This window comes from Indicator indicator, chromosome 6 (assembly GCF_027791375.1).
Source record: "Indicator indicator isolate 239-I01 chromosome 6, UM_Iind_1.1, whole genome shotgun sequence".
Taxonomy (NCBI): domain Eukaryota; kingdom Metazoa; phylum Chordata; class Aves; order Piciformes; family Indicatoridae; genus Indicator; species Indicator indicator.
In genome coordinates, this window is record NC_072015.1 from 6,630,353 (window position 1) to 6,651,556 (window position 21,204).

Below are 21,204 nucleotides of genomic sequence, written 5' to 3' on the forward strand. Positions count from 1 at the left end.
ATGGGGAAAGAAATGTGCATCAACCCCCTGGAACTGGTCAGATGCCATCTGGTATGAAATTTTAAACTGTAACCCTTTCTTGTATCTTATTGTAAAACTCTGGTTGCAACATGAAAATGGATAACTGTGCCAGGCCATCCTTCTCTTTAAAGGTGTATCTGTTACATTCACATCTGCTTTATCCACGACACAAAACAGTCATGCTGCAGCTGGGAATTTAGAAGCCAAAATTGTCACATGCAGTAATTTCTCCTAACTTGGGTGTAGGTGGGTTGAAAGGCTTTGCTGGCACATCAGAGAAGACTGAGTGCTGGAAATGGTGTGATTATATTAGTGCACCTTTCCCCTCCTCTCATTTTCCCATCATGCTGAGATGGCTACGCTCTTCTATGTTCTATCTGATAGCACACTTAAATGGCATATGCTGCCTACCAACTCAATAAGCAAATGTAAGGCACATTTTGTGTCTGTGCTTTGATCATAAGAATAGGAATTCTTCTTAAATGTCTGAAAACCACTTTGCACCTTTTGAATGCTTTCATTAACTACTATTTTTGGCAGAAGACAATCTAGTGGATATTTCAGTTCTTTGTAAGTTCTTCAATTCTATTATCCAATTTACTTTTGTCTAAGTCAAACAAACACACTCCAAGATGCACAACAACAAAAAGCTCATGGCCACAGGACAATGAACTTTAAGGTGATTAGTACTTTTAAAGTGCTATTGTTAGATATAAAATGAAAGAGATTGCAAGCAATTTGAAAGTGAGTTGACCATGAAAGCAAGAATGACAAATGAACTTAGTCTTCCTAAATTCATGAAAAAGACAGATGGATATTACGTTGTCTTCTCCTCTCACTAAATAAAGAAAATGGTAATCTGTGCCCTAATCCTCTTAAATTCACACAAAGACTGACACAATACATACTCCAAATGCATCAGCAGATGCTGTTATTCTTTAGTCAAATACTGAAGTTTTGATTTGATGATACTATTCAGGCTTCCATGTCTCTTTACACTACAGTATGGAGAGCCACTAAAATTCTGTATTTCACCACAGAATAGGCAAGTAACTTCTTGCCTCACTGTTCCCATTTCATTCTGTCCTCTCACCCTGTTCAGTCCTAAAAGCCCCTAGCCCCTTCCCACCTTGAAAGAGCAAGTGCTGACAGCACAAACTCAATCTCATTTTTGCAAGCAATAATTGAAAAATAACACTCAAAGGTTTCCACAAAAAAATTCAATACCTACAATAAATACCAAGTTCTGTGATGATCCAATCAATAACTTAAGCAAAACCAAACCAAACCAAAACAACTTTTTATTTAAAATTAAAATGAGTGATAACACACCACATTGCAAACCTTCCACCTTTAAAATTGCAATTTGGTTGATCAACCGGTTGTTGATTAGGTCCTGTTAAATGCTGATACAGTATCACATTGAAATTACTCCGCCTAGACAACTAACAAAGAACCACTAACCTCAGATCAGCCACATGGCCAGTATTATCAAAATGCCCAAATTAGTCTTCTACAGTGTCCCACTTGGTGTGCAGCTTCTCAGCAGCCTGGCAGGAGCTGCAGTCCTTCATTATCTCATAAGGCCATCTGACAATGGCCTACACCACCTTTAACAACGAATTCAAGTGCTCTGAAGAAAGGGCTCACAAAAATGTGCACTTGTAGCAATCTGCAAGCAGACGATATGCCTTCAGCTCCTTTGGTTTTGACAGTGTTCCCTTTGGAAAATGTGAATCAGTTGAAGGCTGTTCCAATAAAATTCTAAGTCATAGTCCAGACAAGGCATAAACTGCTCTCTACACAGTTTGTGACAACGTCCTTGTTTTTCGCTCTTCAACCCTTTTTTTCCAAAGACCATGCAGTGAAGGCAGTTTGATTTTATCCATGTTCTTACTGTAAACATTAAGAAATATACCAAGGACGACCAGCAAGCCTGACCACACGTACCTAAAAGGGTGAGAATGGGGAAAAAAAGTTACCATTAGCACTTTGTTTGTAGCAATTCCATAGATTATTTATGGATTAAATAAAAATAAAGCTCTCGCATTAAGAGGAGGGAAGATTTTAAGGAGAAAACCCCAACATAATCAGAGAAATCCCTACAAATCAGACTCTGAGGAAGAATTTGCTTGAATCTTTATTGTTACTATCACAGAAACATAGAACTGTTTCAGTTGAAAAAGACCTTTAAGATCATCAAGTCCAACCATTATTTAACTCTTCCAAGTGTGGTGCTAAACCATGTCCCTGAGCTGTACATCTTTTCACCACCTTCGGGGATGGAGAATCAACCACCTCCCTGGGGAGCCTTTCTCTCTTCATTTTGCTGTCCTGGCTGGAGAGCTTGTTAAGATGCATTTATAGTTAAATAATAACTGAACAGTAGCTCTTCTTTCTCACACGAATCAAGTAGTCCTGAAGGGGTTTATTATCTATTTCCTTCCTACAGTTATGGCAGCAATACTCTCTATTACTGGTCCAAAATGTATTCTCACTCAGTTCCTTATAGCCGTACTTCCCAGTGTAAGCATATTTTTGTTTCACCTCTTTATCATTTGAAGCCTTGAGATTTTTAGCTGCAGTAAATTCCATTTGGGCATTGGGCTGTATGCTTTGTCCTTCCATCTCCAATAAAGTTATATAGAAAAATAAATTTTAATACTATTTTTGTTTCAAAACAGAAGCAATTAGGATCAATGTAGCAACATTGCTGAGTTTTTCAATGTAAGCTCTTCCTTAAAATTAAAAACAAAAGGGAAGAAATCCAAGATCAAAAATCTTGCAATTTAGTATCTCAAGCTAATAGAAGCTTGCTAGCTAGAACTCAGACCTGAGCTTATAAAAGGAGAAACAATAATGTAATGAAGAAAATGCCTTCCCTTAGCCAAATCTTCCTCCACAGATAAATAATCTTAAGTATCAGAAGCACTGGATATTATATAAGGTTTTTCTTAAAAACACAACAAAAAATGCCAACATATTGAACAGTTTGTCCTCCAGACCTTTAGAAAAATAGAAACTATTTTCCCTATACCATGATTAGCATCAACAAACTGGTCAACAGCAGATTGCTAACATTTGTAGAAGACAGGAAATGAAACCCATTAAAGCCTGAATATGATTAATTACTGTTGTGATTTTTTCCATGATCAGGAACATGATTTTTAATAAAATATATAAAACTCTATTTAAAATGAGAAATACTTACTGTAACGTGAATGGCTTTGCAAAGAACAAAAAAGAAAGCACAATGGTCATTGCTTTTCTTCCTGTGGTAACTGGAGAAGACAACAGATATTTACTTCTTTAAGAATTCAGTTACATAGGAACATAACACAGGCTTCAAAATTAGTAAAGATCTCATTATATAATTAAGTATATGGCTAAAACAATGGTTGTCCTTGGGACAAACACGCACTGTAGATCATAAAATGGTTTCAGTTGGAAGAGACCTTTAAAGGTCACCTACTCCAACCACCCTGCAGTCAGCAGGGGCATCTTCAACCAGATCTGGTTGCCCAGAACCCTATCCAACCTAATCTGGAATATTTCCACTGATGGGGCATCTACCACCTCTCTGTGCAATCTGGGCCTGTGTTTCACCACACTCAGTGTAAAAACTTTCTTCTATCTAGTTTGAATCTCCCTTTATTTAGTTTTAAACCATCACCCCTTGTCCTGTCTCATCAGGTCCTGATAAAGTCTGTCCCCATCTTTCTTCTAGGCCCCCTTTAAGTATTGAAGGGCCACCATAAGGTTTCCCTGAAGCCTTCTCTTCTTCAGGCTGCACAACCCCAGCTCTCTTGGTCTGTCTTCATGGATGTGCTCCAGATGCACCAGTCCAGTGCAAAACAGTGCTAGAACCACAGTGCTAGTGCTTTTTGAAACAAGTACAGTGCATCAGTACTATCAGCTCTAGTATGACACCAGAGAAACTTCCTGAACAAGACCTGCTATTTAATAACTTCACACCAATCAATTCCCAATATCTGAAAGCCAGGAACTACCCTTGCAAGTAACTGCTGGTAGAGATGTTAAAGGAGAAAATAGTGGCATTGCTATTTGGACACACCAAGTCTCCTGGCATTTCTACCTCAGGTTATTACAGTGTAGCACAGTTTTGGGCTTTTTAAGTGGAATCGGATCATCATGTTGTCACTCCTTTGAAGGTACTGAAGATTTATCTCTCAGTGCAGAGAAACACAATTTTGGTTAGAAACCTAAGAGACCAAAGATGTCTGACTTCAATGATTGCATTAGGAAGTTTTCATCAAAGCCATTAAGAGACCTTCTATGTGTGATCTCATCACTAGAAACAATCAAGGTAGTAAGAACTGCTCAGAACACAATCCTCTTATCAAAATGTAAGGAAACTGTTCGGATTATTCTCAACTAAAACTCCAATAATTATTTCAACAATTTCAGTGCCATCTGCTTTATACTCTCCTACGCTAGAACTCCTTGCTTGGATCACTACATCCACATCAGCCTTGCTGTAACACTCTGCCAAAAGAAACCAGTGACTACTGATGGATTTTTCACGCTGTTATGGCTGATAAAGCAAGTTTCATTCTCTTCAACCCTTCCCACAAACATTTACTTAAAAGCATGTTGGGTAGTGGAAGAAAGCCTTCGCCACTGCTTCATCTGCCCCAATCTCAACTTTTTAGAATCAATTTTCTTTACATTTTAAGAAATCTATGCACGAATTATTTTCTATTACATGAAAAATTAAAGGAGAATGAAAAAGAAAATTGAGTTTTAATTAGAAAACAGTTTACAGATGAATAATTTAAAAAATGGTTGCATTACTTCAGTTTTTCTAATTATGCTTATTTCTGTTCTTCAAATCAGTTATTAATTAAAATATTTATGTAACCATTCCCTCCTAAATTAAGTGCCTTTTCTTCTTTTTCCCAATTAAGTCTGATAATTTCTCATTCTGCTAATAGAAATACAATTTTCATTAAACTCTTTCACCCCACTCCCTCCCCACCCCTGAAGAAGGGGGAGGTTGGATGGGGGGTGGGAGGGCCAGTAATGAATGTGGTGTTCTTTCAAGGCACAATAAACATTTCCACATTGCTACAGGCAAGAGAGAAAGGGCTCAAGTGGTAGGACTCTCAAGGTCAGACAGAAGAAAACCTGGGAAGGGTTTGCTATTCTATAGCATTATGAAACACTTTTTATCACAGTTAATACTTCTGTTATTTTGTAAAGAACTATTTTAATAGGCTAATCAGCCCTCCCATCTGGGCCAACATCCAGGAGATGTGTTGAGCTTTGTTAAAAACAAATGTGAAACAAAAGAGCTGCTGAGGAAATAATTAACAGAAAGGCAGAGCATTAAATTGTCAGGTCAGAAAACCTTTATCTTCCTCTTCCCTGATGCCAACGATGTAGAGCAGCATGTGATAGAAACCAGCTTTTAGGGGTAGAGGGAAGAGAAGAAAGTATCTCAATGGCATCTTATTACACTTTACCTGACCAGGCCCTTGGGACTAATGTTTGTAGTTTTAAGAAGAGGTATCTTGAGGAAGGCATGAGCCTAATATAACTATTTTTTGACATGATGGTGAAAAATGAAGGTGAAAAGTCTGGCTCCATCTTCTTGACACTCACCATTTAGATATTGATAAGCATTCAGAAGATCCCCTCTCAGTCTGCTCTTCTCCAGGCTGAACAGTCCCAGGTCTTTTAGCCTTTCCTCTAAGAGATGCTCCAGCCCCCTCATCATGTCTGTAGCCTCTGTGGGACACTCTCTGCTAGTTCCCTGTCTCTCTTGAACTGGGGAGCCCAGAGCTGGACATGATACTACAGATGGGGTCTCTCTAGGGCAGACTAGAGGGGTGCAAGAACCTCCCTTGACCTGCTGGCCCTGCTATTCTTAATGTACCCCAAGATACCATTGACCTTCCTGGCCACAAGAGCACACTGCTGGCTCATGGGGATCTTGTCCACTGGGAGTCCAAGGACACATACTGCAACTGCTCTGTTTAGAAGAGTGGAGTTTCTCCATTAAAGCACAGCACAGGCTATATGCACAATACTTAACAGGCTCTTCAAGGTTGGAACTGTGGCACACAAACACCACTAGTGTGATCCACTTCTACTAGTGACAATCCACAAGACATGATCAATCAGCACAAGGAACAAAAGGCAGAGTAGGAACATTTACCAAAACCTCTGTCCTAAATTATTATTACTTGATGTTTTTATACCAAAAGCAGTGAAAGTATCATTTGTTCCTACCTGTTACAGCAAGAAGGGCACCAAATATTTTGATCAAAGCTAGAACAAAAGATATGCCAAAATACCCAGTCAGGGAGAAGAGGAATGCATAACCGTAAGTCTGAACTGGATGCTGCAACAACAACAAAAAGCCTGTTAGGAAAATGTAAAACAAACCCTGAGGTATTGTAAAATGACGTAAAACTATAGACTTTAATCAAGTTGAGCAATAATAAGCTGTTCAACAATGCATTCATGCAAAGATCCTTATTTAATTTTAGTTAAATAAAGGAAAAATAATAATGAAATTATAAGCTCAGAAGTCTGATCCTGTGATTTCTGCTTGTTTTTCAGATCACCCTATTTTACACATCAAAGACTGAAACAACTTGCTTAATGTATGAATTAGAAAAGTTAACCAGTTTATACGATGAAAATATAGAGAAGTAGTGAGATGTTCTAAGCCACTCAGAGCAATGTTTTCCAATGAGGTTCTTCAGAGAAAAAAAAAAAAGGAAATCTTTACACCTACCTTTGAGCAAAATGATACTGCAGGGCTTAATCCACTAGTGCACGTTAATCCAAATAAAATATACACAAACCCTATTGAATAGGAATACAAAACCTAGGATGGTTTAAGAGAAAATAATTACATGGTGATACTGTACAGAAGGACAAAGTTAAATGCTTTCAAATGCCTGGCCCTGTTAAAACATTCAACTTCTCAGAGCTGAATTTGCAGTGTTTGAAGGTATTTTAATTAGGATATCCAGAACAGCTGATGTACAGTGGCAAGTGAATCCTAAGTGTTAGAGGCATTCTTTCTACCCACAACTACACAGATGTTTTGTAATCTGGTCAGTCTATGATACCTTGAGGTCAATGCTGACTGTAGTTAAATTGTTAAATTCAGGATTTCACAGCATAAATAAAACTTCACAAAACTATATAATGTAATAGTTTGAATAATATGTTAAACTGATTTTGTTTTCTGCTACTTATGTTGCCCAGGAAAGATCCACGCACACAATCACCATGACGTGCCAGCAGTAACCCCTATGTGTCATCTGTGTCACTTCATGTGCATGGCACACCTGCATTATGGATACAGGATACAAGATTCTCAAACAGGACCATCTCTCAGCACTCAGAACAGACTGTAAGTAAGATCTTTGTTTTGTCTGCACCCTTATTTAATTCATAGCTTCAACTAGTAACAAAAGAATCTTCATCTCGTCCTTTCCAATGTAGAGGCAACAAGAGAAGCTGAACTGCCCATCCATACACCCTCCCATGCTGTGGGAGTCATTCAGCTATTTGGGCAACATTTGCTGGCCTTTTCTTGGGTAAAAGGCGAGAGCGAGCAGAACTATTCTAAACATTTCTAGCTAGAACACCTTGATCAGCAGATCACTTTCAAGACTCAGTGTCAATTACAGGCTACTTATTTTGACACAGGTTTCATCGACTGTTTTCTTGTTATACTATCTCAACTATTTGCAAAAAGAAATCTATTAATGATTAATAACAATGTCAGGAGACAACAGAACACTTAGGACTACTCTAGAGGATGAATATACATAATGGATAGACTTGATCTTAAAGGTCTTTTCCATCTGAAATGATTCTATGTTTCCACATTTCAAGAGCAAAATTGCTTTTAAACTCTTAAAAACCAATGGCCTGATATTCAAAGCTTTTATTTAACAGTGTTTATATACACAGAGGCCTCTAGTTCTTAATTTGCCTCTGAATCCATCTTTTCTCCTGAACCTACCCGCAGACCTCACTTTTCACAACCAGGCACAAGCACCGCATTGCCAGTTCCTCGTTAGGCAGTAACGTGATGTAAGTCACTTCCTTACAATCACATACAAGGCAAAACCAGGTATAACCTTCTAAAGTCGTGGTTACTATTTCAGACACAAAACATTGTTCCTCTTTTCATAATTTTTAACCCAGGAAAAGTTCCAAATCTGGCAACAAAATAGAGACCCTATGGGTTGCAGGTTCCTTCACTACTCAATTTTCTTTCCAGATCACTGTCCCCTAAACATGATCTCTGATTCTGAAGACCTCTTCAGCCACAGTCTCATGTCTAGAAAAGTGATTTCTGAAATTCTGCACTGAATTCTCTGAATTCCTGGAGTGTAATGTCTAGGCCTCGAACTAACGAAATCGTTATATCCTTCATCAGTATACTGATTCTCTACAAGTAGTATGAGTATAGAATATGAAGACTAACATTTGCCAGATTAACACAGAATAAAAAGCAAAGTTCTGGAGATAACAGGAGCTCTGTAGGTAAGGCACTTCACAACTGTCAGATTACTGTTGACGATGCAAAGTGGGCAAGAAAACAGTTACAGATTATATTTTGATCTGAATTTCAGAGAGTACAGCTACAGAAGGCTGCATTGGGTCAAGTGAGGTTCACATACGTAAAATCTCTGCCTCCAGCAGCAATCAACAGTGAACACTAAGAAAAAGGACAAAAATAAACCCAAGAATACAGTGACACTTTTCAGGTATATTCTTCCACTTTCCAGAAAATGACAGCTCAATCCTCTTGAGCCAACCTAAATCACTTTCTGCCTTAAATGAAGCTCCCTTCTAACTTAGTTTCTTCCTCATTTCTCAAGCTTTTCTCACAAATAAGAAACCAGACTTTTTGGTTAAATGCCAAGTATATTCAACCACCCTGAAAGTCAAAGTTTCATGATTTCAAAAATTTTAAGGCTGCCTCTCAAATGCCAAGACTCTAGAACTGAAAATTGAACAAGAGAGGAATTCCACACGTTCCATGTAACACACGCTCATCTACACCAGAAGAGTATGTATTTTTCAGAGATTAAATACATGACCATACAAAGACTGTTGATTTCAGGCCTACAGGGTAGAAGTAGGTGTTTCTGTAGCTGCAATACACATTTGAAGTTGCACACAGAATGCAGCACCCTTGAAAGGTTAAAAAAACAAAACAAACCATAAAAAGCCCCCAAACAAATAGAATACCCCAAGAACAATATGGCCAAGAGGTGTCCCTTACATATGCAAGAGTAAAGCAGCTTAAGTTTCATATTTTGGTGTTGTATGTTGTGTCTAGGATGGAACATGGTCTTTTAAAATTGCAGATCTGGTACTTACCATTTCTGAATTAGAACCATTGTGCAATTTCATAGCTTTCTCCTGCACGTTTCCTATCACTGCATCCGCACAGAGGGCAAGGGATATTAGGACCACACCTAATGTCAGAAAAAAACCCAAAATAGAAAAAATCTGTTCAGAAGATGTGTCAGCAGAGTAGTGGTGAAAGCCACTCTGTACTTATCCTGGGGAAAAAAAAAATCTCAGAAATAGAAAAATAATAATTAACCCTGCCTCTACATCATATTCTACATGTCAGCAAAATAATTTCATGGTACCAGTATACCATCCTCCACCAGTTATTCCTGCTCCCTCTGCCAGTTATCTCCTGAGTACTGTGTCTTTTAGCTTTATAACAGCATCTGGACAGTGCTATGAGGAAGACAGAACAGTGGAAGGTCCTGCAGCACCAATGTTTCACAACTGTCTCATTTTGCACACCCTTCTCTTCTAGTTTCTCTTCTGGAAGTCCTGTATCTATTCTTCACATCTGTTTAGGATACCTACCACTACCTCTCCAATCTGACAATGCCAGGAGATGCTTTGAGTTCTTAGCACCAACTCCATCTTGAAAGGTATACTTCTTCCTTAATCACAAATATCTGTTCTGGCAAAAAAGCATTTCTGTTTTCTTGGCTGACCTCTTTCATGTGTGGACAAATCTGTGTAGATTCCTTTTTTTGGCCTAGCAATACTGAGATTACATTTCAGTAGTGGAGGGGAGGAAAACAAAAAAGGACAAAACTCAAAAAGTACTTGTAAAAATTGTTCATCCAGACAATATTTAATACAAGCTCATGCTCTATTTTGAGTATTTATATCAAACAATGAAAATTATGTGTTTTGCTTAACTCCACTGCATAGTTTTGCTCTTGTAGAACTGTGAAATGTGAAGAACTTTGTTCTTAAGCTGTAGAAGTTCTGTAAAATCATGCTAGAATCATTCCAGTTCGCATTCTACATAAAAGTGCAATAACCACTGGAACAAACTCAGGAAATTACGGAGCAGTGACACATAACTGCAGCTTTAGAAAGCAATAATTCTGAAGTTTAACAATCAATTTGCTGTTTATGTTTTAAGTTTTAATGTCCTTAAATACTTTATTATTTCTTTAAAGATTTTCTAAGAAGAGACATTGTAGAATTCTGCTTCTCTGCTTTCAGTTGTCTTCTGTGATTTACAGCAAGAGAAGCATAATTATTCAAAAGAAAATGCCATTTTGCAGAGTGAGTAAAAGTTTTAATAATTTTTAACACTGGTTTTATACTTTGGGAGCTACCTATTGCTGAAATACCAAATAACAGAACATTTCTTGAAGGAAGGAACGTGATGATCTTAAAGGTCTTTTACAAACAAAGAGATTCTATTTTGTGGTTCTATTTCTATAATTCATCCAATAAAAGGTTAAACTCCTCCTTTGCCATTGTGAAAGGTTTCTTCTGGTTAAATTGTTTCCACAAGAATACCTGCCAAATAGCAGAGAGGAGGCAGTCTAGAAGGTTCTTAGAGTGTATGGGGGATAGCTTCTTGTCACAGCTGCTGTGTGAGCCTACCAGGGGTGAGGCTCTGCTCGACCTGGTGTTTACAAATAAAGAAGGGCTGGTGGAAGATGTGGTGGTCAGAGGCTATCTGGGGTGCAGTGACCATGAAATAATAGAGTTTTCATATGTAGTGAAACAGGGAGGGGCATCAACAAAACTTCCACACTGGACTTCCAGAGGGTAGACTTCAGCTTATTCAAAGGACACAGAGAGTACCTTGGGAAACAGCCCTTAAGAACAAAGGGGTTCTTAAGGTTGGACCTACTTCAAAAAAGACATCTTGAATGCACAGGAACAGGCTGTCTCAATGTGCTGGAAGATGAGCCAACAGGGAAGGCAACTGGCCTGGATGGGCAAGGAACTTTTGAAGGAATTAAAGCAAAAACAGAGGCCTTCTGACCTGGTAGATGAGGTCAGGGAGCAGTATAGCCCCTCTGTAATCGAGGAGGAAGCAGTTACACCTGCTGAGCCCCTTGGATCCTCACAAGTCTGTGGGACCAGATGGGAACGCCAAGCCGCTCTCCATCATTTATCAATACTCCTGGCTCACTGGAGAGGTCCCAGGTGACTGGAAGCTGGCCAATGTGATGCCCATCCACAAGAAGGGCCGGAAGGAGGAACAGGGAAATTACAGGCCTGTCAGCCTGACCTCAGTGCCAGGCAAGATTATGGAACAGGTCGTCTTGAGTGCAATCACACAGCACCTACAGGATGGCCAAGGGATTAGGCCCAGCCACCATGGATTTAGGAGGGGCAGATCCTGCCTCACCAACCTGATCTCCTTCTATGATCAGGTAACCAGCCTGGTGGATGTGGGGAAGGCTGTGGATGTAGTCTACCTGGACTTCAGCAAGGCCTTTGACACTGTCCCCCACAGCAAACTCCTGGCCAAGCTGGCAGCCCATGGCCTGGACAGCAGCACTCTGCACTGGGCTAAGAACTGGCTGGAGGGCCGAGCCCAGAGAGTGGTGGTGAATGGTGCCACATCCAGCTGGCAGCCTGTCACTAGTGGTGTCCCCCAGGGATCAGTGCTGGGCCCCATCCTGTTCAATATCTTTACTGATGATCTGGGCAAGGGGATTGAATCCACCATTACTAAGTTTGCAGATGACACCAAGTGTGGAACAAGTGTAGGACAACTCTGCAGAGGGACCTTGCCAGGCTTGATAGATGTGCAGAGTCCAATGGCATTAGATTTCACACACTGGCCACAACAACCCCATGCGGTGCTATGGGCTGGGGACAGAGTGGCTGGGGAGCAGCCAGGCAGAAAGGGACCTGGGGGTATTGGTCGACAGCCATCTGAACATGAGCCAGCAGTGTGCCCAGATGGCCAAGGCCAAAGGCATCCTGACCTGTATCAGGAATAGTGTGGCCAGCAGGAGCAGGGAGGTCATTGTACCCCTGTACACAGCACTGGTTAGGCCACACCTTGAGTATTGTGTCCAGTTCTGGGCCCCTCAATTCAAGAAATTGAGATGTTCAAAAGTGTCCAGAGAAGGACAACAAAGCTGGGAGGGGTCTGGAGCAAAAGCCCAATGAGGAGCGGCTGAGGGAGCTGGGGGTTTTGAGCCTGGAGAAGAGGAGGCTGAGGGGAGACTCTACAACTATCTGAAAGGAGGTTGTAGCCAGGTGGGGGTTGGTCTCTTCTCCCAGGCAACCAGTGACAGAACAAGAGGACACAGTCTCAAGCTGTGGATGTTAGGAAGAAATTCTTCACAGAAAGTGTAACTGGCCATTGGAATGGGCTGCCCAGGGAGGTGGTAGAGTCACCATCCCTGGAAGTGTTTAAAAAAAAGACTGGATGTGGCACTTAGTGGCATGGTTTAGTTGACTGGATGGTGTTGGGTGATAGGTTGGACCTGATGATCTCAAAGGTCTTTTCCAACCTGGTTTATTCTGTGATTCTGTATCTTCCTCCCAACGATCGTACTCTGAGCTTCAATATATACAGACTTGTTTAAGTGTTCAAAATAAGTTAATAATCAAAGACAACCCTGTTTATTCTCTGAAGACATCACAGTATCACATGTAAATGTTTATCTTGTACAAGTCTTCCAGATCTTTGCTGCGCTTTTACCATATCCCATTCAGCTGAAGAATCAATGGTCCACATCTTTATAGAACAAAGTCATGGCAGAGATTTAAAAGAATTACAAAAGGTATATATTAACATGTGAATGTACTTAGAGGCTATAATAAAAATGGCTGTAATGGTAACATATATCTATACATTACAGAAAATCACAGAATCCCACAATGGTGGATGTTGGAAGGGACCTCTGGAGACCATCTAATGAACCCCCCTGCTAAAGCAGAGTCACCCAGAGTAGGTTGCACAGGATCACAATGCCCAGGTGGGTTTGGAATCTCTCCAGAGGAGACTCCACATCTCTGGGAAACCTGGTACAGGGCTCCCACACCCTCAAAGGAAAGAACTTTCCCCTCATGTTCAGGTGGAACCTCCTGGGTTCCCATTTGTGCCTGTTGCCCCTCATCCTCTCACTGCGCACCATTCTCTTGACACTTGCCCTTCAGGTATTGATAAGCATTCAGAAGATTTCCTCTCAGTCTTCTCTTCTGCAGGCTAAACAGTTCCAGGTCTCTCAGCCTTTCCTCCTAAGAGAGATGCTGCACTCCCCTCATCTTTGTGGCACTTCATTGGACTCTCTCTGGTGGTTGCCTGTATCTTTTGAACTGGGGAGCCCAGAACTGGATGCAGTACTCTAGATGTGGCCTCACTTGGGCAGAGTACAGAGGGAGGAGGAAACACATCAGAAACACCAGAATCTAATTACATGTTTACCAATGTCTCCCTGTACTCAAAACATTTTTCAAATAGCCACTCAGTTACACCACACATCAACACATTAAAGGCACAGCAGGTTGTATAATTCACAGCTTATCCCAATTTCTTAAACTATCACTAGCACTAAAATTACATTAAAAATAATGAGCATTAATTTATGAGCAAGGCTAAAGATACATAGAATTTAGACCAGATCACAAACTGATCATTACTAACACTAGATGAAGTAATATCTTGGAGGAAAAAAAGTCTTTCCCTTAAGACTGAGGATTTATTATTATTTTCAGGAACTCAACTTATATCAGTACTACCACCATCAGTACCACCTTTAAGAGATAAAGGTTTCAGCTGTGTCATAGTTGTAGCTCACCTTAGAATTTTAACAAACATGCTCCAAGTTGGATATCAGAGGTTTTTCAAGGTTCAGAATTAATCCAAACACTGGCCAAGTAAATAACATGGATTGTTCTCCCTTATCATTTGAGAAATAAATTCAACTGTTTTTGAATCCAAGGTTAACCTTTTTTTTTCTGATTTTACACAATACAGAGAAGTTGGAACTTTATAGAAAACTAAAATCTACAGCAAATTTGAGACTGGTAGTTAATATAAAACACATCTTTCTGAAATGGGAGAAGACTTGAAGGGTTTACTAAAAATCTAATCTTTCAAAGTGTTACAATTATCAAATTGGATTTAATCATACTTATTTTAACATATCTTCTGGGGAGTAAGTATTTCTGGAGAACAAGCATGAGGCATTTTAACCTAAAAGGAGGGCCAGGGCAATCCCAAGCACAAATATAGGCTGGAAGAAGAATGGCTCGAGAGCAGACATGAGGAGAAGGACTCGGAAATGTCAGTTGATGAAAAACTCAACGTGAGCTGGCAATGAGCAGCTGCAGCCCGGAAAGCCAACTGTGTTCTGGGCTGCATCAAAAGAAGTGTGACCAGCAGAGGAAAGGAGGTGATTCTCCCCCTCTGCTCTCATGAGATCCCACCTGGAGTGCTGTGTCCAGTTCTAAGGCCCCCAACACAAGAAGGACATGGATCTGTTGGAGCAGGTCCAGAGGAGGCCATGAAGGTGATCAGAAGGCTGCAGCACCTCCCCTATGAGGACAGGCTGAGAGAGCTGGAGCTGTTCAGCCTGGAGAGAGCTCTGGGGAGAGCTTATAGTGGCCCTCCAGAATCTGAAAGGGGCCTAAAAGAGAGCTGGGAAGGGACTTTTTACAAGCGTTTGTAGTGATGGCACAAGGAGGAATGGATTGAAGCTTGAGGAGCATAGTTTTAGACTGGGCATTAGGAAGCAATTCTTTACGGTGAGGGTGGTGAGACACTGGGACAGGTTGCACAAGGAGGTTGTGGATGCCCCCACCCTGGAGGTGTTCAAGGCCAGGTTGGATGAGACCTTGAGCAACCTGGTCTAGTGGAAGATGCCTCTACCAATGCCGGGGGGGGATTGGAACTAGATGATCTTTAAGGTCCCTTCCAACCCAAACCATTCTATGAATCTATGAATTTCCAGACATTTTAAGACCCTAAAAACTAACACTCAGAATAAAGGCCTCAAATGCTGCTAGTGCACAGTTACAAGGAAACCTGCATTTTTCATGTGACACCTGAAGAACTCTAAGAACCTCTATGGAATGTTTATTGTAGGCAAATCCAAGCATTTTGTTAAACTCTAAAATATAATATACCTTTACCTGTCAAGTTGAAGTTTGGTGCAACTGTGCTGTCAGCTAAAGTAAACCATATTAATCCAAGACTCATACAGAGGGCAGCAGACACATCTGCAATGTTATAACGTTTTCCTACAAAGGCAATACAAACAATTAACATCTATTAACATCTTCAGAATACCATGATTGTTCTGTTTAGTAGACTAGAAGGCAAAGGAAAAACTGTTCCGACGTCATTCTTTTACTTAAGAAAGAGATTTAATGCTCTGGCCTTTCAGGACTGGAATTAGTTTCTTTTACAGCAGCAGTTACTAAGATGGACGAGGACCTTAGTAGGTAATATCTGAATCTTGAGGTCAGTTTTGCTTTTATAAAGCACAGTCTCAATGACTTAAAGCACATCCTCCCTGAAAAACACCATCTCAGCAACTTCAGGACAGCTTAGATGAGTTCTTAAGATTTCTGCCTCATGCAAGACATTTTGACTGTTTGTACCGATTAAGAGAGAAGGCATTCCTCAACACTAACAGATGACTTGAGTACTTTAAACCCCTACACTTGTCTTTTAATTTGGGAAAGATGGGACGTGGAGCAAAGTGGAAAAAGCAGGGAAGTGAAAAGACAGGAGGTAGTATATCTTGTTTGAAATAACAGATTCCTTTCCCAAAAGCTGTGCTTCTGGGAAAGTTTCCTTCCAAAGGAAGCTGTGAGCTTCCAAGAGAACTTTTAAAACCCAATAATTTTAACTGAAAAGTTGTTTCTGTTTCAACTAGGATGCCAGAATTAAGTACAGAAACAAACAAAAAAATAATTCTAGAGTCCATTCCATAACACTTGTCCATTCAGACCTTTACTCATTTAACAAACCCTGGTGTAATGATGCAATCCTTAAGTCTTCTAAATCCAGAAATAGTGATAAATGTTTATTCACATGACTCCAATCTTTATCTGTTCTCTAGATCCCTTATTCTGTTCTTGGAATATGAACTATGACTTTAGGATTAACCAAAGAAACGTAAAATCTAAATGTTTAATCACAAACTGTGGCTGGATTATTATATTTTTTTCCATTTCAAGGAAACTGTTTCCTTTATGAAGTGATTTGGCTTAGAAAGCAAAGTTACATTACTTTAAAATTAAGAAAGATTGCATAAAAAAAAAAAGGTAAGTTTTGCAAGTGACCTGAACAAATTCTTTTCCTCATGTTTTCTGTTCATCTAAATTTCTGAGAAGATGACTCTGAGGGTCATTATTTTCCCTTTTAGAGGAAAAATCCCCTGTCCCTCTCTATCCAAGAGCCTCAGTGGAATTTAATAGCATACAGGATACCACACAGGACTGCCTCCCAAAGGAACAACAACAAAAAGTCATCTAATAGCAAGACTAACACACTTACCTTGTATAAAAACCCCACCTATCATAACTGGGATCAGCTTACAGCACTTGAAGATGACTTGAGTGGGGTAATTCAGATATCCTAAGGAGGTATTTGACAAACCCATAGTTCCCACTGTTAAAAACGCTATTATCATGTAGGTTTTGCCAGGAATTCTACAAAATATAAACATATGATCTTGGTATTACAGACTCATCCAGAGGAGATTTAGCTTGGAAAATTTAGATAAAGGAATGTGTTTGCAATACAACTTGATCATCTTTCTCACTGATTTTTGTTCTGCAATAGAAATTTAAAATGGCACTTAAAGGATTGATTTCAAATTTGTTTCTTTTAATTACTACTAAAAACCAGCATTCAAATACAAAACAAGAAAAAAAATGATGGCTCATGAAGTATTCAAGCAGTAATTCTTTAACCTCCTGAGGAGGTCTATTATTTACAGAAGAATCAAGGCAAAGGCTTTGGGTTATTTGTAAAAGGGAACACAGAAGGTCAGTATACCAAGACATTCTGAATCTTAGTCCTGTCATGCTGTGTTGATTTTTGGTGAAGTTTTTGCATTAACATTGACACTTTCAGAATGAAGAATCCCAGAATCCAAGCACAGTAGGGGTTGGAACAGTCCAACCTCCTGCTAAATTAGGGGCACCTCCAATAGGATGCCTAGGATTGCAATATTCAGGTGGGTTTGGAATCTCTCCAGAGGAGACTCTACAACCTCTCTGGGCAGCCTGGGCCAGTACTCCATCATCCTTACAGGAAAGAAGTTTCTCTCATGTTCATATGGAACTTCCTGTGTCCTAGTTTGTGCCTGTTGCCCCTTGTACTAACGACTGTGTGAACTGTTGTGAAGTGTGGTTGACCCTATTCTAGATGTGATAATCTCAAGATACGCATACATGAATTGGTCTGTATCAGCTACCTTAAGGATAATGCTCTGTTAAGTGGGACAAAGTGACAGCAGACAGCAAGACTACTTACAGGTCTGACATCTAAGTGGGTGCTTATGAAACATTTTCTAACATCATCCAGGAAATTCACGCTATTTCAAGTAGCAAACTGCTTTCACATTTTCAAACAACAGAACTTAAATTTACCATAAACATGAAAAGTTTTTTATTTGATGGACAGTGGATAAAATGCTTGGAAAAACACGTACCTCCTTCTTTTGTCCTGAATTAACTGCAGCTCTATTAGTCCAAAAATGGAATAAAATCCAAACTGCACTAAAGTGAGGTACCAACCAAAAGGTTTAAAACCTTCCACTGAAAATATCAATTCCTAGAAAAAACAGAAACCCACCCAGGTCACACACATACATCAAAATGTTATATCAAAACAGGATCAACAGGAGTTTTGCCTTCATATACATGCAAATCTGGTTTTGCAGCTGCCAGTTACTAGCCAGGATTTACCTGTCATGTGGAACTTGCAAAGTATTGAAAAAGACAGTTTAGATTCTCAAAAATTCAATGAGAAAATTCACAGTATCACAGTACATTAGAGGTTGGAAGGGACCTCAAGAGATCATCAAGGCCAACATCCCTGTCAAAGCAGGATCACTTAGGGTAGTCCACACAGGAGTGCATCCAGGTGGGTTTTGAAAGTCTCCAGAGAAGGAGACTCTACAACCTCTCTGGGCAGCCTGTTCCAGTGCTCCGTCACCCTCACTGTAAAGAAGTTTCTCCTCATGCTGAGGTGAAATCTTCTATGTTCAAGCTTGTACCTGTTGTTTCCTGTCTTATTAGTGCACACCACCGAAAAGAGCCTGGCCCCCTCCACTTGACACCCACCCCTCAGGTATTTATACACATTGATGAGATCCCCTCTCAGTCTTCTTTAAACACTGCTGCAGTAAAAACACTGAAGTTAATCCATTGATTCACACGGAGAATATATTTGAAACATTACCATTTGTCTCAAATTATAGGTGGTTTCCTGGCTGTTTTTCAGTTTGTTTACTTTATTTGCCTGTTTTTAATCCAGAATTTCTAACTAGCTTACAATAAATAAAACACAAATGTTCTCTAAGAGACATTTACTGGTAATTTTCATCTCTCAGGAATGGGCACCTAATATTTTGAGTGCCTACATTAAATACTACTTGTGAGCTTGTAAATTTGTAGGCTGTTGGAAGATTTAAAACCAGAACAATCTGTAATGGAAGAATACATGCACAGTATAAAGTATTATGTACATGTGTCACTTAGAGAAACAAAAAGCTACCTAATATTTTCCTCTTTGGGATTCCGCTTTAAATTAGCAGCAACTCTAACTCTTTGGAAGTAACTTTAAGAAATTTCTCAGCTGGTTTTGGAAATTGCATTGGAAACAGTGATTTTTTTTTTTTTATTGGTAAGACTCACCGAATGGAAAAAAGCTTTTAAAAAGGAACAGAAATGTAGCTGCTCAAGATAAAAAAGATTAGCATGAGAAGAAATGTTTAACTAAACCAGCATAAACATTACACTTCAGCTTAACAAACTACCGTAGTACATAGTTCAGCTCTGTCCTGAAGGGACAGCAGAGAGAACAAGATTACTACTACTGTATAGAACTCAGAAAGTTCCAACGCCATGACTTACATGTCAGTCATCATTTAAGAACTTCTCTCTTCTTACAATTACAGTTCTGTAATTTGTTAGTTTTCAGAACTCTATGAAATCACAGTTAAAGTAATACACATTCAAAATAATATTGAAAGGTTTATCTTGCACAGAGAACTAAAAGATCATAGAATCACAAAATGGTTTGGGTTGGAAGGGGCTTTTCAAGATGACCTAGTCCAATTCCCCTGCACTCAGCAGGGACATCTTCAACTAGATCATGCTGCTCAGAGCCTCATCCAAACTGACCTGGAACGTTTGCAGGGATGGGGCCTCTACAACTTCTCTGGTCAACATGAGCCATTGCTTCACCTCCCTCAGTGTAAAAAATTTCTTCTTTGTATCAAATCTAAATATCCCCTCTTTTAGTTTAAAACCATCACCCCTTTTCCTGTCACAACAGTCCCCATGAAAGTCTGTCCCCATCTTTCTTATAGGCCCCCTAAAGTACTGAAAGGCTGCAATAAGACCAAGTTATCAAAGTCCAACTGAACCAGACCTTGTAGGCACATGAACTATAAGGGAATCTGTCATTGTACTATTTCTTACCACTCGTAAATTCTGAAAGCTTGACTGCAACCAAGATCTACTTTATATCTGTCTATGTTAAAACACATCCTATATTGTGATGCTAACGAAAAAGGAACAGGAGGAATTGACCTAAGGCACAAGTTCACAGACTTACCTGCAAATATCCATAGATTAGATAAAACATAAAAACTCCAGAAACGCAGATGAAAAACTGAGTAGGTTTGTTAAATTTGCTGAGATTCATGCCAAGAACTACAACATCATCTACTGATTTGATATGGGGAGACATCGTTTGAGATTTGGAAGGTACACTGATGGAAATGTATTTTCTTGATGAAGTGAATTTCAGATCCATGATTCCTAGTTGGCTGCATTCGGTGCTCTTGTTGTCTTGCTTCTGCTCTCCTCTATCTGAAAGCTGAAAGAGAGGCTGAAATCAGAGAAGACATAACACACAGCCTCCCAACGATAATGGCAGATGAGTGTGACATAGATACAGCAAATAAAAAGGTTTAAGAGTTTTGTTGGTCTGTTTTTACTCACAAAGTTTATTTACCTTTTCTGATGTCCAAAGTTACCATCAGCTAACATAAGAGACCAACACTTTATGAAAACACTTTTGCTTCATGTTGGAGGTAATATTGCTACACTTTACAAAACAAACAAATCAGTCCCAAAATACTAGCAATAGAAAACTAGTTTCAGTTTCACAGTAGCTCAAATCAGCTGTCTTCCCAGGAGTGACTGCTTGGGAAAGAAGTGATTCCTAGGTAAAATCACAGTGAAAGTACCAAAGCATTGAGGCTCTGTCCACTGAATTTTTACAGCAATATACACAGGAGTAGTCCACTACCTGGAAAGCCATGCTAAAACTACATCCTGAGCCTATAGTTGGTTACATTTTAATGAAATTGAAGGGCCTATTTTGTGTTTTTTAAACTCCAGCTCAGCAGAGATTATAATGTTCAAGCCTCTATATTTTCCTTTTCAGTCTCAAGGTAAACACCCTGGTCAGCCCATTGTCCCCAGATTCTGAAGTGTACTTAGGTCAGTATCTAGAAAAGGTGTAAGGAAGAACTTCTGCCTACAACTGCCTGAAACGATGTTGTAATGATGGATGATGTGCTAGGATATAAAAACTAGATCACACAATAAATATAGTAAATGCAACCTGCATAGACATTAATAATTTATAAGAAATTACAAATCTACTTGAAAAATGAAGGATTAGTA

At 39.5% G+C, this 21,204-nt stretch overlaps 1 protein-coding gene across 2 annotated transcripts; it reads right to left on the minus strand.

Annotated features, from left to right (window-relative positions):
* Positions 1 to 1,820: 1,820 nt before the first annotated feature.
* SLC35B3 (solute carrier family 35 member B3) lies at positions 1,821 to 20,341 on the minus strand. Of its 2 annotated transcripts, XM_054381784.1 has the most exons (9): positions 20,126 to 20,341; positions 17,994 to 18,115; positions 16,832 to 16,986; positions 15,460 to 15,567; positions 9,403 to 9,500; positions 6,788 to 6,880; positions 6,277 to 6,388; positions 3,233 to 3,302; positions 1,821 to 1,971 (listed from the first exon to the last, which is right to left on the minus strand). In XM_054381784.1, exons 1-9 carry the CDS (start codon positions 20,324 to 20,326, stop codon positions 1,821 to 1,823), a joined length of 1,110 nt encoding a protein of 369 aa, XP_054237759.1. In that variant the 5' UTR covers positions 20,327 to 20,341. The 2 variants fall into 2 exon arrangements, with proteins under 2 accessions (XP_054237759.1, XP_054237758.1); XM_054381783.1 differs by lacking the exon at positions 6,788 to 6,880 and having other exon boundaries at positions 20,126 to 20,326.
* Positions 20,342 to 21,204: the final 863 nt, after the last annotated feature.